General features: G+C 67.5%; 1 protein-coding gene across 7 annotated transcripts in view; it reads right to left on the reverse strand.

Annotated features, from left to right (window-relative positions):
• RAI1 (retinoic acid induced 1) overlaps positions 1-17,256 on the reverse strand; it is a 103,447-nt gene that overhangs the window by 1,542 nt on the left and 84,649 nt on the right. For 3 of the 7 annotated variants that reach the window (XM_021068026.2, XM_084986327.1, XM_021068027.2), the window contains exons 2-4: positions 6,495-12,045; positions 2,965-3,058; positions 51-100 (exon numbers count right to left, since the gene is read on the reverse strand). In XM_021068026.2, coding sequence (XP_020923685.2) covers positions 51-100; positions 2,965-3,058; positions 6,495-12,029 — 5,679 coding nt within the window. In that variant the 5' untranslated portion in view covers positions 12,030-12,045. Of the gene's footprint in view, positions 1-50; positions 101-2,964; positions 3,059-6,494; positions 12,046-12,535; positions 12,662-13,176; positions 13,313-16,307; positions 16,390-17,256 lie in introns of those variants that run through there. The other 4 variants (XM_021068022.2, XM_021068024.2, XM_021068025.2 and 1 more) reach the window with 4 other exon arrangements.

Below are 17,256 nucleotides of genomic sequence, written 5' to 3' on the forward strand. Positions count from 1 at the left end.
GGCCGCCTCTCCAGCCGGGGCCCCTCCGGGGAAGGCTCGCGCTCACCCACCTTATGTTTGGGGCATTTCAAAGAAAAGTTCTCTTCGACGAAGACGCAACCTGCGAGCAAAGAGACGTTCGAGCGGTCAGGACGCCGTCGCGTCAGGCCGGGAGGGGGTCGCGCCGCCCCGGAGGCCGCAGGCGGCGGGGCAGTTTGCGGAGTAAGTCAGACCCTGCTTGAAATGCGACAGAACCCGAACGCCACCTGCTGAACCTCAGCCCCCTGGCCTGTCTGCCCTTCACGGTCGTCCCCCTCGCGCCTGGGACGCCCCCGCTTGTCAGGGGAGGCCTTGCCTGCGCTCAGGCAGGCCGGGCGAGTGCGGGACTGAGCTCCCACTTTCCCAGCTGCACGGGGCCGAGCCCGGGGGCTGCAGGCGCGGAGCCCCCGCCGCCAAGGGTGGAGGGCGGGGAGGGTGTCACTTCCAGAACCAAGTTGCTCAGCCGCCCACCGGCGTCCACTCTGGGGGTGGAGGGGGAGGGCTCTCTCCCCGTGTCTGCGGCTGCGGAACGCCGACCCAGCCGACAAAGTGGGCCCTGGTGCCGGCTCGCAGCGAGGCGCAGGGGTCGCGCTCCGCGGTTGAGAGCCCGGCCCAGACACCTGCGGAGCCCCAGGGACCCCGCGTCCAGACCCAGGTTTGCGCAGGCGCTGATAGGGGACAGCTGCCTGGGGCTCCCGCCGGCTGGGTTCTCCCACCTTCTCTGGCTGCTGTGCCCCCGCCACGGCTGCTGCCCTTCCAAACCTCTGCTCCTTGCTGCTCAGGCAGTCACCTCATGCTAGGAACCCCCCCCCCAAGTGGCTCTGCAACCCCTCCTGTGAGGGAGGAGGTGCCTTGCCTTCCCCATGCTGCCAGCCTGAGCCTGGTATGGTCAGCTGCGTGGCCAGTCCTGGGCCTGCTGTTGAAGGGGAGGGGCCGCGGGGAGGGGGTGTCTCAGCAGCCACTGACCTTGGCCCCCTGAGGGAACTCAGCCAGGCCAGGCCGGCAGCACCTGCATGAGAGCTAATGGAGGCTGAGGGTGAAGCCATGAGATTGGGCCTGGAAGGGCCAGTAGCTGCCAGGCTGTGGGACGGCCTGCTTGGCCCCCGCCCTGTTCCCCCAGCACAGCTCCGCTCCTCCGCCCAGCCTCCAGCCCACTTCCTCGCGGCCCCTGCGGCTCCACCAAGACCCTACTCCAGGGAAGTTCCATGGGTCAGAGACCTCACTGGAGACAGCTTGTGTTGCTCCAAGCCTGTGCGGGTCCCCCCACAAACCAGCTGCTGCCCACCTTCCCTGAACTCTTGAGGACTGGCTCCCATGTCACCTCCTCTTAGAAGTCCTCCAGGATTCCCTCCTAACTCAGGATGGGCCTCTCCCGCGGCACAGGCTCTCTTGTCTTTGTCTGGTGGTCTCTACAGCTTTGTGCAAGGACCATGGACTTCCTGTCTGCTCCACTCAGAGGCGAGTCCCCTGGCAGCCCGGGCGCTACTGGGAGGTATACAGAGCCCAGGACGTGGAACCAGCCAAGCAGGGAGGCACACTCTGGTTGTGTCCCTGTGGTGCCGTGGTCACAGGTCGGGCAGCCTGTCTGTAAACATGAGGCTGGAGACAGCGCAGGGCTGGCAGGGTGCGTGCCAACGGGGTCACCGCGGGAGGACGGCTGCGGTGTGTGGCAGCTCTTACGGGAGTTGGGCTGTGTGTCTGGCAAAGGGGCTGCGTCCAGGTTAAGATCTGCTCACACTGGGAGGCAGGAGGCCGGGGCCGGAGCAGGCCCTCTCCCTGCTGGGCACAGTGGCTTGGCCCTCACCAAGGAACCGCCGTCACTCAGAGTCCCGAGTGGTCCTGGGAGCAGCTCCGTTGGGGCCAGGGGTCCCTTCTGCCCAGCAGGCTCGGGTGGGGAAGGGTCCTGCTGGGGGATGCCTCTGCTCTGTCTTCAGGCCTAGAGTCACTATACGGCCGGCCCCGCTATGGGCCAGAGGAGAGCGGGCGCGGGTGGCGGGGGCCCAGCGGCCGTGGGGGCCGCCCCCCAAGAGCACTGGGGCCGTCCGTTCTGGGGCGTGGTGACCTCACTCCTGCTGCCCACGGCGGCAGGAAGGAGGAGTCCGAATACCCTCCGTTTTAGGGATGGGGACCCGGCGCGGAGACGGTGGTGGGCCTGCCCGGTCCACGCGCCAAGAAGGTGCCCGGGACGCGGGCAGCTGCATTCTCTGTGGGACACACGCCCGCGGAGCAGGCGCGTGAGCGAGGGGAGAATGGGGCAGACACGGGGGCGCCGCTCCTGCCTCCAGACCGCGCCGCCCTGCGGGAGACCGGCCGCAGCTCTGCCCGCAGCCGGCACGTCTGGCTCGAACCTCGTCTCCTTGCCTCTCGGCTTTCGTCACTGAAGTGTCTCGTTTCCTTTCTTTCTCCAACCCATTGAGCTCCCGTTCAGCCTTCGAGGCCCAGCCCTGGCGGCCCTGCGCTTCGAGGCCCGAGGTCCCGCCCACCTCTAGGTGCCCCTTGGCAGTGACAGCCCCCTCCTTCCGCCTTGGGCCCCTGCCTCCGGGCACTGCTCCGGCGCGTGGCCGAGGAGACACAGGAGGTAGAACTGCGGGGGCGGAGTTGTCATTGTGGCTCAGCAAGTTAGGAACCTGATGTTGTCTCTGTGAGGATGCGGGTTCGATCCCTGGCCTCGCTCAGTGGGTTAAGGATCTGGCGTTGCCATGAGCTGCGGCGTGGGTCGCAGAGGCGGCTCGGATCCGGCGTGGCTGTGGCTGTGGTGTAGGCCGGCAGCTGTGGTTCTGATTAGACGCCCAGCCTGCGAACTTCATGTGCTGCAGGTGTGGCCGTAAAAACAAAGGAAAGCAAAAGCATTGCCGCGCAGGAGAGGGAAGCCGAGGGCTCGGGCAGGGCTGGTGCAGGGAGCCGTGCCCGCTCCCCCGACCTCCCGTGCCGGCGTCTGGCTCTTACCCGCGTCGCTGGCACACGGGTAATGATAGGCGTGGAGGCATCCTTCGTGACAGCACCCGATGGTGGCCCCGGCTTCTTGGCAGCTGGAACAAGTCTGGCGAGGAGAGAGGGAAGTGGGTGAGTCTGGGGCTGGAGACCTGTCACGGCCCCTGCCCCCAAGGGTCTGGGAAAAGCAGCTGGAGGGAGGCTCAGGACGGGGTGCGGCCGTCCGCAGGGCTGGTTCTGTGCCAGCTCCTGGGCTGGTGTCTTGGGTGGGGGGCGCTCGCTGGGCAGAAGTACTATTTCACAGCCAAGTGTAGGGGTTCTTGGCATCTCCCAGGCCTGGGCACATCCCCGCTCGGCTACTGTGCACTGCGGGACTTCAGCCAAGCGGCTCAACTCTTCCGCCTCGTGTGCACAGCGGGCATGGTGCCAAGAACTCATGGGCTGTTGTCACCCTCACCCACCAGCTCTGCCCCACACCCCCAAGTGGGTAGCTCTCACGAACTCTGCTGTACAGATGTGACACTGGGGTCCCAGTCCCTGCGGCAGCTCAGGCACTGAACCAAGTGGGACGCCCCCTGCCCAGGTAGCAGCTGGTCTACTGTGCCCTCTGCTGAGCTCAGGGGCTGGCCCAGTGGCCTGTCGGGGTGTGACCAGGCCAGGAGGGTGATGCTGGGAGGGCCCTTGGAGGACTGAAGCAAAACCTTTGGCTTGGGGAGGGACAAGCCGGTTCTCAGATGCTGCAGACACGGGCACTGCCGCCTCCCTGTGCAGTTGCGGGAGTGACATGGGCAGGCCCTCACCTGGAGGCTAAGCCACTGAGAGGAGTGACCACAGCAGGTGCTGTGCTAGGCGTGCGTGGAGGCCTCTCGCAACATCCCTGTGGCCCTGGCCTTACTGTTCATTCTACCCAGGTGAGCAGCCGGGGCTCAGAGAAGCTGAGTAACTCGCCTGGGGGCACCACAGCTCCTGATTAGCTGGTCTAGACTTTGAACCGAGCCATCGGTGGAGCCCAGGCTGTGCCCCTGCCCCCAGCAGTGGGGAAGGGCAGGGCTTCCCCACCCTCCCTGGACCGAGGCTGAGAAGTGCTTGGAAGGTGCCCTCTGGCACCAAGCTGGGGGGCAGGGTGCTGGGGGCCATCCTGGCTCAGCAGGTGTTCGCTTGGGGCTTCCAGGTAGCAGTTTCCTCCAGGTCTGGGCTGGGCCTCCAAGGGCTCTGGGGCCAGATGTCCCCACTTCCTGGCCCACAAAGGGGTGATGAGGCAGGAGTGGCCCCCAGACCAGGCCCCTGTGACCTGCTGCCCAGCGCAGGTGTTCTGACGGTTGTGGGGCCCCTCTGGCTGATGGCTTCTCACCACCCTGCCTGCACCGAGGCCCCCAAACTCCTCAGGCAGGCACTTCAGGCTGGAGAAATGGGGTGCAGAGGGCTCAGGCCAGCACCTGCATTTGGAACCCCTGCTCTCCCAGTGACTCGGGGGGAGCCAGACCCTAGGCTGACTAGGAAACAGGGCCCGGAAGGTAGGCGTGCAGGGCTCCAGGGAGGGGACAGAACAAAGGCACTGAGGGGCCTGAAGGCAGAGAAAGGTCCTACTGTGTGTGGGGTCAGGCCCTCAGGGCAGCCACCTGCTGATGGGCTCAGTGCTGACGCTGTGGGCATGGGTGCTGGGTCACGGGATCAGCCCTCAGAGGAGCTGGGGTTGGCACTGGGGTCTGCATGACCAAGGCTGGAGCAGGAAGGGCCGTGGTGGGGACAGGCGGCCAGAGGTGGCCTGGACTGTCAGCGGGCAGGGGGCCGGACCACGACTCGGGTGTCTTCCAGCTGGGGGAGCTGCCTTGGTGAGCCCCCCCTACTCTAGCGCACAGGCTTCCCGTGAAGGGGGACAGGGGCGTGGTGGCCCCAAAGCCACAAGCGCGCCCACCCCCACTCTGACCTCTCCAGGGGCACTTGCGGTGGTGAGGCCACCAGGCCGGCTTAGAGGATGGCGACCCAGCCAAATCCAAGCTCCAGCACCTCCGCACAGCCAGCTGCATGTGACCGACCCCCGTTTTGTCCAGTCCGACAGGACGCTGGTGCAGTGAAGTGAGACCAGAGCGTCCAGAATGGGACTCAGGAAAGGCCAGGCAAGGTACAGAGCCCGGCGGGGTGTGTGTGTAGGGCCAGGGCAGCGCTGAGGGCAGCTTCGGGAGCTCCTGAATGGTAGCAGGTGATGGGAAGCCGAGATGGTGGTGTGAGCCTTAGGATTCTTTCCTGTTTTTTTGTCTTTTTAGGGCCACACCCACAGCACATGGAGGTTCCCAGGCTAGGGGTCTAAACGGAGCTGTAGCCGCCGGCCTACACCACAGCCACAGCCACAGCCATGCAGGGTCCCTAACCCACTGAAGCAAAGCCAGGGATCGAACCCGCAACCTCCTGGTTCCTAGTTGGATTCATTAACCACTGCGCCACAATGGGAGCTTCCACAGGTTCATTTTTAGTGACAGCACAGACCTGGACCTATCTCAGGGCAGCTGCAAAGGAAGGGAATGAGGCAGGCAGGGCGGGGGCTCCAGGCGGGGGGCCACTGTCAGGCCTGGAAGTGGCAGAGGCCAGGGAGGGACGCTGGGCCCTGGAGGGGCCCCCAGCCACGTCTTGGCCGCAGAGGGACAGGTGCAGGGCACGGGCAGCACGGGAGCCCCGTTTGACAGTCAGGGCTGCTCAACAGGTGTGGGGCAGGTGGGGCCAGGGGCCGCGTGGCTCCCGGAGGCACTTCCTGGAGAGAAAGGCGACTCGCACCCGCAGGTCCTGCGGCCGCCGGGCTCAGCGTGGCCTCCCGCTGCCTGCTCACTCCTGTGCCACTGTGGCCAGGAGCGAGGGGAGCAGAGTCCTGTGCAGTCGGGGTGACAGCCCCGTTGGTGAGGACACAGCCAGTGTCACCTGCCTAGCTGTCCCCGTCCCTGCTCCCAGCAGAGGCCCGCAGAGCACCTGGGTGGGGCAGTCAGGGAGCAGGCACGGCTGTTACATGGCTGGACGGCCCTAGTCCTCAGGGCTTCTCCGCAGGGAGCAGGGCACTGTGAGGGCGGGGCAGTGCTGGGGTCTGAACCCAGAGCCCTCTGGGGCATTTTAGGGCCTCGCCCCGGGGAAGGCTCCGGGAGCAGCTGCCGGGGAAGGCCTGCTGCGCCACAGGCTCTTCCCCTGTGTTCCCGGCTCCGGGCACCAGAGCTGGGCCACCTGCTTGGGTGGGCTGCCCTGGTCTTCGGTTCTGGGGCCTCAGCTGAATATAGGAGCGGGGGCTGGGGGGGGCGGTGGCTGGAGCCGGAAGGGGCAAGGTGAGTGCGTGGTGAGCCCTGGACTGGGCAGGCCCTGCGGTGGCAGGTCGGGGCCAGGGGCGGGTGAGTGTGTCCTGCCTGGGGGAGGGGTGGGCACCCCTCCCCCGCTCAGCCTCCCAGAGGACGCCCTGGGAGGGCGGCATGTGGGGCCCACACTGCAGCCCTGGAGAGAAAGCTGGACTTCTGGACGGACTGCCTGCCTGCAGAGCCCGAGGTCCCCACCCGGCTAAGCTGGCCTCTTACCCTGTCCACGGCCACCTTCATGGCCTCCTGCAGCCCAAAGAGCTTCCCGGCCACCAGGTAAACCCCGCCTGTCCACACGGCACAGGCCTCGTGCACCCAGTGCTCCTGGGTGTCCCCGCCAGCCTCCGCGGGAGGCTCCTTGCTGCACTCGTGCCTGCGGCTCTTGTCAGCCGGGGCGGCCTCCTCGCCGCCGTCCCCCCGACCGTCACAGCAGTAGCAACTCTGCAGCCGCCGGGACAGGCCCCGGGCGCTGGTGCGCAGGGAGCCCTGCTTGGCTGGGTCAGCTGGGCCGCCGTCAGGCCTGGGGGGCTTCCCGGTGGCGGCAGCGGTGGTGGCAGAGGTGGCGGCTGGGCACTCGAGGCCTTTGAGTGTCCTCTCCAGAGGCAGCGCGGCCTCCTCACAGGTGCCCTCTGGCCGCACCTTCTCCTTGAGTTTTGGCTTCTTTTTGGGGAGGCAGTGTTCGGGGTAGTAGGGCCCGCAGAGGTCCCCGAGGTCCTTGAAGTTGGCTGGGTTTTGGCAGAGGCAGCAAACAAGGCAAGAGGTACTCAGGGCCTTGGAGACCACGGGCCCCAGATGCATGGTGGAGGAGAGGGGCAGGCAGGGCCGCGGCTGCAGGCCGGAGCCGCCAGGGAGCGTGGGGAGGGAGGCCCCGGTCGCGTCCAAGGCGAAGGAGCAGGAGGAGGAGGAGGAGGTGGAGGAGGAAGGCTTCCGGTGGGGCTGGGGCTCCTCGCCCGGGGAGTTGATGACAGTGCACACGGTGGTGAACGCGTCCCGCTTCTCCACCCGCACGAAGGGCGAGAAGGCGGGGGAGCGGCTGTCGGCCCGCAGCCGCTTGCAGGAGGAAATGTACTTGAGGCGGATTTCAGGCTCTGCGGGATCCAGGGGCAGCACCTGCTGCTGCCGCCGCCGCTTGGCACGCCCCTTACAGGGCGAGGAGGAGGCGGCGGCGTTCTTGGCCCGGCCCCGCGTGAGGCGCTTCCGCTTAGAATAGCTGCTATAGTTGGCGTGGCCCGGCTGCTTCTGTGCCCTGGTCTGGGGCTGGCAGGGCCGGCCCTCAGGGGGCTGGGAGGCCAGGCCCAGCTCCTCTGTCTTTGGCTTCTTGCCGCCTCCGCCGGAGCTGTCCTCGCTGCCCCCCTGCGTGCCGTTGGCCCTGTCTCGGGGAGCCAGGAGCAGAGCCGGGCCGAGATGGGGCTGCTTCTCCAGGGAGCCTTTGGGGAGGCCCGGGGCTCCCGCCCTGCCTTTCCGGCTCCTCTTCTTGGGCGCCAGGGAAGCGCCCCCGGGCAGCAGGGCCTCTGGGGACGGGAAGGCCTCTGTTTTGAAACAGTCCGTCGAGGACAGTTGCTTACTGTTCACGAGTTTGCCTTTTAAGGATCTGTTGGTCGGATTTCTGCACAACGGCTCGGCCCCCGGCGCTGCTGGGAACTTCTGCCCGGGGCCCAGGGTCAGGAGCCCCTCCTCGGCCGCCAGGGGGCTGCCCCCCGCGCCCTTGAGCGCCCGCTCCTTCTCGGGGGGCGCTGGGCTCAGAGGAGTCCCGGGAGGGCCCCCCGCCGCCTTGCACGCAAACTTCTTGAGGCTGGGGGAGGTGATCTTCTGCACGATGGCCTCGAGCTTGAGGCCCCGGCCCTTCCGGGGCGGCAGCACCTTGGTCTTCGGGGCCCCCTGGAAGGACGCCCGCGAGGCCAGCTTCAGGCAGGCGTCGGGGGTCTCGGGGGGCAGTGGCTTCCCCGGGGGCTCCCCGTTGCCCTTGGGGGGCTTGGCCTTCTTGGGGGAAGCCACCCTCTTGAAGAGAGGGGGGGACCCCTCGGCCCCCGCCTCCTTGGCATCCCCGGCTCCGCCGCGTAAGGCCAGGCTGCGCTTCTTGGTGGGCACGGGTGCCATGAAGGCCGACTTCCTCTTGAGGGCGTGGAGCGGCCGATCGGAGGGCTTGCCGCCGGCGCCCGGCTTGGGGACCCGGGCCCGCTGGCTGGCCCTGGCCTCCTTCTGGGGGCTGCCGGCGGCCTTGAACGCGGCGGGCAGGTGGTGGTTGGCCAGCAGCTTCTTGGCGGCGCGGCAGTTGGGGAGCCGGCTCTCCGAGGGCCGCCGCCGCTTGGAGTGGAAGGCCTCCTGGGTCCGGGTGCGGGACCGGAGCGTCATGGAGCGCTGGTCTGTGCCCGGCGCGTCCGGCGAGTCTGTCTCCTTGGTCTTGGAGCCCATGGGGCTGCTGTCGGAGGCCACGGGCAGGGCGGCGGGGTTACTGGGGCTGGACGCGGCCTTGGGCGAGGGCTTCCCCACCCGCTTGCCCGACTTGAAGGCGGCTCGCTGCTTGCCCCCGAGCTTGTCTGGGGGGGCGGGGGTGGTGGGCAGGCCTGGGGGGCCGGGCGTGCGGGGCTCGCTCAGGGCCGTGAAGGAGCGGGTGCACATCCTGGGGAGCCCTTCCGAGGCCCCCCGGCCCGGGGCCCCTGCCCCGTCCGTCTGGCCCTGGGGGGGCCCCGTGCACGACTCGGGGAGCAGCAGGTCTTTGGGCAGCGCCGGCGCCCGGCACGGGGAGTCCTCGGCCTCGGGCAGCCCCCGCTGCACCCGCCGGCTCCGTAAGCTCTTGCCACGGGGCACAGGCTCCTTCTTGGCGATGGGCGCCTCGGGCCCAGCAGGCTTGTTGGGCATCTGGGCCAGAGGGGCGTCGGGGGCCAGGGAGGAGGGATCCCCCGGAGCCAGCGCCGCATCGGGCCCCTCCTCCCCTGGCTTCATGTGGGACAGGGAGGCCTCAAACCAGCTCTGGACCTTGGACTCGGCACCCACGGTGGGGCCCAGCAGGATGACGGACTCCCCAGAGAGGGGGCAGGGGGAGCCCCAGCCGGCCTTGGGGTCCAGCACCTCCTCCACCTCCTCCTTGCCGCACAGCAGCGAGGCCTTCGGCGACAGCGGGTCCTGCACGCCCGGCCTCTGCTCAGGGCTGCCCAGGAGCTGGCACAGGGAGGAGTACTCCTCGGCCTCCAGGTCCTCCTTCCTGCCCGGCGGTGGCGGCAGCAGCGGGAGGTCCCCGAAGTCGGCGGCGGAGCAGCAGTGCCTGCCGTCGTCCAGCCACCGGTCGGCCTTGCCCCCCTCGGGGCACTGCAGCAGCCCGCCCGCCTCCTCCTTCACCCCGCCCGCCTCCTCCTGCTTGGAGCCCCGTGGCCCCGCGGCCTTCTCCCCCGGGGGCTCCTCCTCCGGGAAGCCCAGGCAGGCCGAGGCCTCGCGGGCGCTCTCCTGGCCGACACTGTCCACGGCCTTCCCGCCCTGCTCCAGCCCCCTGCCGAGCTCGCCGGGGTGCAGCCCCCAGCGGGGACAGGCGTCCCCCAGGTTCTCCTCGGGCCAGGCGAAGGGATTGGCGCCGTCGGCCGAGCTGGCGGCCGTCGCGTCGGGGAAGCAGTCGAAGGCGGCCGCGGTGGGGTCCGAGGCGCCAGCTCCGAGGGTGGGCTTGGTGCCAAAGGAGAGGGGGCCCGCCGTCTTCTTGGGGTCAGGGGTGGCAAAGGCCACGGGGGCGTTTTCGAACAGCCCCGGGCTGAAGTCCTTGGCGCTGCCAGCCTTGTCCAGCTGCAAGGGCTCGGGCAGGGCCTCCGGCTCCCCTGGCCGCGGCCACGTGCCCTTGGCCACGGGGTCCAGACAGGCGCTGTGGTTCTCCAGCGAGAAGGCCGTCTTGCCGGCGTCCGTGGCCAGGCCGGGCGCCTCGGCCCAGGCCTTCTCGGCTTTCTCGCCGATGGCCTCCTGCAGCCCCAGGATCTCGGAGGCCAGGTCTTCCTGCGCCAGGGCGCTGAGCAGCAGCCGCGGGCAGTCCCGCTCGCCGGCCACCAGCTTGGAGAAGCTGTCGAGCGGCAGGCTGCTGTGCAGGCTCTGGAAGGAGTCGTCGGACTTGGTGGACATGTCGTCGGGGGAGGTCACGGAGCAGGTGGACACGGACTCGGGCGTGGCCTTGGAGCCGCCGCGGACCCGGGCGGGGCTGCCGCGGGCCTGGCTGCAGTAGAGGAAGCCCCGCTCCAGCGGGTCCTCGGAGCCGCTCAGGTAGTCGGCCTCGGGCGGCTCGGCGTGCGTGGACTGCGGCGTGCTGCTCAGCGGCTCCGAGAGCGGCGTGCCCACCGGCTCGGCCGCGTAGCCGCCGCCCTCGGGGCTGCAGTGCTGGCTCTTGAGCGGCTCCGGGGCCCGGGACACCAGGCCCTTGACGCCCTTCTTCGGGGGCCCGGCCGCCTTGGACAGCAGCAGCTGCTGGACCGTGTTGGAGATGTTCTCCACCTGCGAGGTCAGCGCCGTGAGGCTCTGCAGGCTGAGGTCCGACAGCAGGGCGTCGGGCAGCTTGTCCTTCTGCAGGGCCTTGCAGGTGGCCGCCTGGGCGTCCACGGAGCCGGCGGCGTCCGTGGGGGAGGGGTTGAGCAGGGGCATGAAGTGGCTGTGGTCGGGGAGGCCGGCGGGGAAGGCGCCGCTGCCCAGCGGCTGCTGGCCGTAGGGGAAGGTCTCCAGGTTGGGCATCAGCGGCGACGGGGTGGAGCTGTACGAAGGGGAGCGGCCCACGGAGCGCGCGGGCGAGTGGCCGGAGCCGGGGCTGAAGGTCTGGTAGTACTGCTCCGGGGTCCTGACGGCCGTGTCCGGCGGGCAGTAGCCCGGGCCCTGCTGCCCGTAGTGTTGGTACTTGGCCAGGTTCGGGTAGTGCAGCGTTTCCTGGGCGTGGTGGCGGCTCTGAAGGGCCTGCTGCTGCTGCTGCTGCTGCTGTTGCTGCTGCTGCTTCTGCGGCTCGTAGCTGAGGCGGCTGGACGGGTAAGCGTGGAGGCTCTGGACCCGCTGGCCGGGGCCCAGGCTGGCGCTGGCAGTCAGGGGCCGGTCGTGGGGCTGCGCGGACGGCGCCGTGCAGCCCTTGTAGGAGTGGGCCCCCTGCCCGGCGGAGGAGTAGGTGGAGGCGGCTGGGAAGGACTGGGAGTGCTGGGGGAAGGGGCCGCCCCGGGGAAAGGGCAGAGGCGAGGCCATGTCGTTCTGTGGCTTCTGCCTTTGGAGCTTGGGGTACGCGGGGGGCTGCGGGGGCTGCGGCAGCTGCGGCTGCTGGACGTGGAGCGGGTGAGTCCGAAAGGGCAGCTGGGCGCCCTGCTCCGCGTACTGCCGGCCGGGGGGCACCACCGTCTTTTTCATCAGGTTCTCGTCATATTTGCCCACCCCCCCGGGCAGGGGCTGCAGCTGGGGGGGTGGCGGCTGGGGGGTCCCCCAGGCCTGCAGGCTGTCCTCGCCCGAGTAGCGGCCCGGGTACGGGCCGCTGTCCTGGACGGCGTAGCCCGCGAAGGCCGGCCTCCCCTGCAGGGCCTGCTGCGAGGAGAGGCCTTTGCCGGCGCGCGCGGCGCTGGCGGGCGTCGGGGCGCCGCCCTCGTAGCCCGGGTACGGCTGCGGGTTGTAATAGTCCTTGGCCAGCAGGCGCTGCCGGTCGCAGCTCAGCCCGGCCTGGCTCGGCTGCCTGTAGTTCTCCAGGCGAGACGTCGGCTGTGAGGTCTGCGGGTAGCTCTGTTGTTTGCCATGGAAACCACACCTTTCTCGAAAAGACTGCATGACTCGGGCTGGTTATCTGGGCGAAGAGAAAGGGCAGAGGGAGAACGTTCAGACGGCCGCTTCCTTGCCGTGGAACGCCCGCCTCCCCAGCAGCCCTGCTGCCCTTCCCCGCAGCTCTCTCCACGGCGGCCTCCGCGCGGCCTGAGCCTCCCTCCCCGCCAGCTGTGCCCTTAGTGACCACCTCTGACCACCTCTGTGTCCGGGGGCGGTCGGCTGTAGAGGAGGGAGGGGCCGCCCGGCTCCCCAGCGCCAGCTCCCCGGGGAGTCTGCCCCCCCTTTCCTGACGGCTCAGCATCGCTCATCAGGGCACTTCCTGCTCCCCTGTCCCCTGGGGCTGCTGGATCCTGTCATCTAGTCCCAGCACAGCCGTGTTCAAGCGTGACCCAGCGTGCGGGGGACTGGGGAGGGCTCGCCCCTGTCCCGGGAGCCACTCACCGAGGCCTGGAACGTACGCGCGCGCGCGCGCGCACACACACACACACACACACACACACTCGCGTGCACACCTCTTCCATCACTGCCCTGCCATCTGGAATCTGTTCCTTCCAGCAGACGATTAGGGCCGCTGAGCCTCTGGAGGCATAAAACGTCCCCTTCTCTGACTCCCAGGAACACACAACGGCAGCACCTGCCTCCTGTTTTTGATACCGTAGGTGCCTGAGCAGGTTACGAGGCCCAGAGTGAGGCGGCGGGAGCTGAGGGGTGGGAGCTGCAGGCCCTCTGAGCCTGAAGCCGCCCTGGCCCTCTTGGTCGGCCCCTCCTGCCTCCACCGGGTCAGAGTGAGGCTGAGAGCCCATCTGCTTATGATTTTAAGGGCTGGGGCGGGCACGTGGGGTCCAACCTCGCCAAAGCAGGATCCTGGGTCAGGCAGTGACCCTGGGGTGGGGTGGGGTGGGGTGGGGGCCCTTCAGGGCAGAACAACTGGCTTCACATCAGAGGTGGCTGCAGCATCCGGGCTGTGTTCCCCCAAGACCCTCCCAGCGGAGAACAGAGCAAGGAGGCTCCAGGCTCGGGCATCAGAGCCAGGGCTGGGCGCCGGCTCTCCCCACAGCTGCTTGCCGCCGCTGCTAGGCTCCGCTCGGCCTGCACAGCCCAGGCCCTCACCCTCCAGTGTCTGGTCCCGACCCAGAAGCGGAACAGGAGTTACCTGGTGGTGCCGTGGGTTAAGGACCTGGAGTTGCCACTGCTGTGGCTCAGGTTCGGCCCTCGGGCTGCAACTTTACATGTGGTGGGGGAAGGGGTGGCTTGCCACCGCTAGGAGCTTCTAGAGCAATGGGAGGGGCCGAAAACAAACAAGGGGGTCCAGAGGAGAGGGAGCAGGCACAGCAGCGAGCAGGGAGGGGCCTCTCCAGCAGGTCCGGCTCAGCCCCTTCACCCTGAGATCCCACCTCGAGGACATGGGGTTGGGGGGTGGCTGACGAGGGAGGGAACCCGAGCGGAGAGCCTCCCTCTGCCCCCAGTGGTCAGCTGGCCCAGCCTCAGGGCCCGAAGCACGGTGGCCCTGGAGAGGAACCAGTGTCCCCCCAGGAGGGCCCAGGGCCCAGTTCGACGCAGGCACCCAGTCCGAGGCGCCCCACCCTCTGACCCCCTTCAGTCCATCCCGGACTTGGACCAAACACCAGAGAGGTGCCCGCTGTGACCCAAAGGCCCCAGAGGCGCCTCCTGACCCCACCTCCAGTCCGGGCTCCCCTGCGCCCTTGGCAGCGCCACGCTGCCCGGCCCGGGGCTGGCGAGCCGAGGCCACCTCCACTCAGGGCTGCTCCTGCTGCAGCAGGCGCCGCAGCGGCCTCGGACCTGGAGGACCTGTTCCAGGCGGAGGGCACCGCGCCCTGCCCTGCCCTGCCCTCCCCGCCCGGGCCGTGTTTATGAGCCCGGAATTCGCAAACCCAGGCCCACTCTGAAGGCTGCGCCTCGTATATCTGCACAAATTACATTTCGGCTTTTATTAGTCCCAGACCGCGCTCGTTTCCTGCCGAGTGTCCTGTGGATGTCATTACCATTGCTACGGCTTTTTTTATTTTTTTTTTCGCATCCTCCAAAACGCATTACCAGAAACATTATTTAAAAACAGGGAGCGCTACGACCCGTGCCCCTCCCTGTTGAAGCGGCCCAGCTGCCGCATCTTTTAATTTCGCGAGCGGGGTTCAGCGGGTTTTCCGACACGGGAGCAGCTGGACGCGGAGAGCATCCATCGCGGAGACGAGACGGTGCCGTTAAGAGCCGCAAGCCCCGTGCCCGCTGGAGGCGGCAAAAATGCTCACGGCGGCACCACCCTCCAACTCAGGCGTGGGGGCGGGGGAGCCGGCGCAAAGATACAGCATCAAAGGCCACTGCTCCGGCCCACAGCTCACCAGCTCTGCCAGGAGAAGATGGGGCTGTGCCACTAGAAGAGCTGCCTCAGGCTCTCTCCTTATGATTTCTTTGCAGAAGGACAGGAGGAGAGACACTGACAAGGGGGCTGGGGTGGGGGTGGGAAGAGGCCCCTTCTGTAGAGGGACGGTGACCTCTGAAGCTGGGGAGGAGGGGGGGCAGAGGGCACAGGCTGAGGGTTTGGCTGGCTCTGCTGCAGGGAGAAGGGGAGGGCGCCCAGGAGCCCACCTTCCTGGGACTCCTGGTCCAGCCCAGGGTCCCCCCCCTCCTCCCCCTGGACTTGTTCAAGGCCACAGCTGTCAAGCTCTCACCAAGCCAGGAGGGACCCTGGAAAGAAGCCAGGAGAAAGTCAGGCCCATGCACCAGACCGTCCACACTCGCCTGGGGGGGCACCTGCAGGCTGGCCGACCCAGGCCGCAGGACCAGGGAGAAACTGCACAAAGCAGGGCCAGGCCCCATCCATCCGGCACCCCCAGCAGCCACCGCGTCAGTGCCCCCAGCTCATCGCTGGCAGCCCCCAAAGGCCTTCTTCTTAGGGCCCAGAGTAGGGGGGCAGCTTGAGCCTCGGCACCTCCCTGCCTTGACTGTTACGGAGAAAGGTGGGGGGAGCTCAGTGGGCCAGGACCTGGTGTGAGGCCACCCACAGGGAAGGGCTGCCAGCAAAGGTGGGTTGTAGGCCCCCCGCTGCAACTCCTGAGGCCGCGCGCAGAAGCCGGCTCAGGCCCTGCCTTTATTCCAGGAGCCAAGCACGCTTGGGACACCCACGCACAGGCGACCGCAGAGAACACGCACCGGGCCCAGAGCCGCTCATTCCCCAGGGGCTCCGGTCCCCGCCCCCCGACTCCCCGGGGGGCTTCGGCAGGGAGCTGTTCCCAGAGACAGGGGCGAGAAGGTGGGCGCTCCCAGCAGCAGCTCTGGGGCCCAGCCGTGGTTCCATCCCACCCACTTACCCAAGGATGTGTGATGACCTGGTTTCCTCGTTTGTAGACGCAGGGGGAAAAAAATGTAGAGCCCAACAAGGAAGGAGGGGAAAGTCACCCAGCTCAGGCGCTGGGGATGGGGGTGTCCCGGCGTGGGGGGGGGGCGTGGGAACGCTTTGGGCCTCCCCATGTGCTGGGGAGGGGGGGACAAGGAGTAAATATGAGACCGGGAGTAAGACGAGAACGTGTTTCTCAAATCATCGGCTGCTCTGTGGGGTCCACGGGCTTCCCTGCCCCTCAGCCTCTGGGCCCTGCGCCAGGACGGCCTGCTTGGGACAGAGGGGGGCCGTCCTGGGGCCTAAGGAAGAATAAGGAGAATAAGGCAGCCCCGCCCCCCAGGATGGCCGCCCTACATGGGCGACACCACCACACACTTAGCAGCAGCCCCCTCCTTCCTGGGGCCACGGGCGAACCCCTAAAGGCCCCCCAGCCCTTCCGCAGGGCCTGGGGGGGGTCTCGGGGCCCTTTGGAGGGTGCTAGGGGATGGGGGTGCAGAAGTGTCTGGAGGCTTCAGACGTTTGCGAAGCCTTCCCTCCACGTCCACGAACGCGGCCTCCCCCCAAGGGCCAAGACAGTCGAGCCCCTGCCCCCCCCTCAGGCCCCGCCCCCCAGGAGGCCACGAGGCCGCGCCCCCTGACCGCACTTCCGGCGGGAGTGGCGTCACGTGCCGGATCCCACAGCTGAGCCAAACTCTCCGCTCCGTCCGACCCTAAGCTATGCCGCCCCCGCCCCGTCTCGGCGCAGTTTCCGGGACGCGAGCACCAGCGGGTCCAAGGGGCCCCAGGAGCCAGGGCTGAGGGGCAGACGGACAGCCAGAGCCCCTCCGCTCTGGGAAGGGTGGGTGGCAAGAAGGAACACGGCAGCAGCCGGCGGCTGGCATTCAAGAGCCTCCTGGTGCGGGGGGGCGGGGGGGAGGATCGCTTATTACCAGCTCCATGCTCATCAGTCTGTGTGGACAGTAATTGCTTTTCCATCATTTGACTCACCACTCAGCGAAAGGCACCGCCACCCTGTCAAAACGAGAGAAAGAAGGCGGGCTGCGGCTGCTGCGCAGAACAAGGGGCTGCCCAGAGGCGGGCATGGGGGCCTGTGGGGGCCCATGGGGGGCCCCCAGTCTGCTCTAGAGGAGACGGTACAGTGGAGACAACGAAGGATCTGTCTTCTGGCTGCAACGGGAGGCAGAGAACACCCGGCCCAGCCTGGTCCCCAGGGCTTCCCCAGGTGCCAAGCTGGTGGTCCGCCCGGCCCCTCTCTGAGCCCCAGGGCCTTTGCACTGCCTTTCCTCTGCTGGGACTACCCTTTCAGACACCTGCAGGGCCCCCTGGCCTCCAAGTCTTTGTTCGTGTCACCCAGGGAGCAACCCTAACCACCGAGTTTGAAATCCGTATGTCTCCTAACTCCGCCTCCGAGGCAATAGGCCCCATGGCTGGCTGACTGGATTTTTCGTTTTGGCCAAGCCCATGGCATGCATAAGTTCCCTGGTAGAGGGATCGAACCTGTGCCACAGCAGTGACACTGCCAGATCCTTAACCCACTGAGCCACAAGGGAACTCCTGGTTGGCTTTATCACTGCCTCGCCCCTTAGAGAAAGTAAGGTCCACGAGAGTAGGCATTTCTTGCCTGCTTTGTTCACAGCCATGCATCCCCCCAAGTCCCATATGTGCTGTTTGCTGCATGTCGTTGTTTAAAATGTCACGTTAACCTACTACGAAAACAGATACTGATTTCTCGAGGATTGGGACAGGATGGTGGCGTAGGACTTAAGCTCACTTCCTCTCAAGAAAACACCAAAATTACACCTAACTGCTGAACAACCATCAATCAAACAGACTGTAACTACCAAAAAGTATATCCTACACCCAAAGACAAAGAAGCCA

The sequence above is a fragment of the Sus scrofa genome, chromosome 12 (assembly GCF_054392235.1).
Source record: "Sus scrofa isolate SSC_HxYL_T2T_F1_AM1 chromosome 12, Sscrofa_HxYL_maternal_Yorkshire_Landrace_v2.0, whole genome shotgun sequence".
Lineage (NCBI taxonomy): Eukaryota > Metazoa > Chordata > Mammalia > Artiodactyla > Suidae > Sus > Sus scrofa.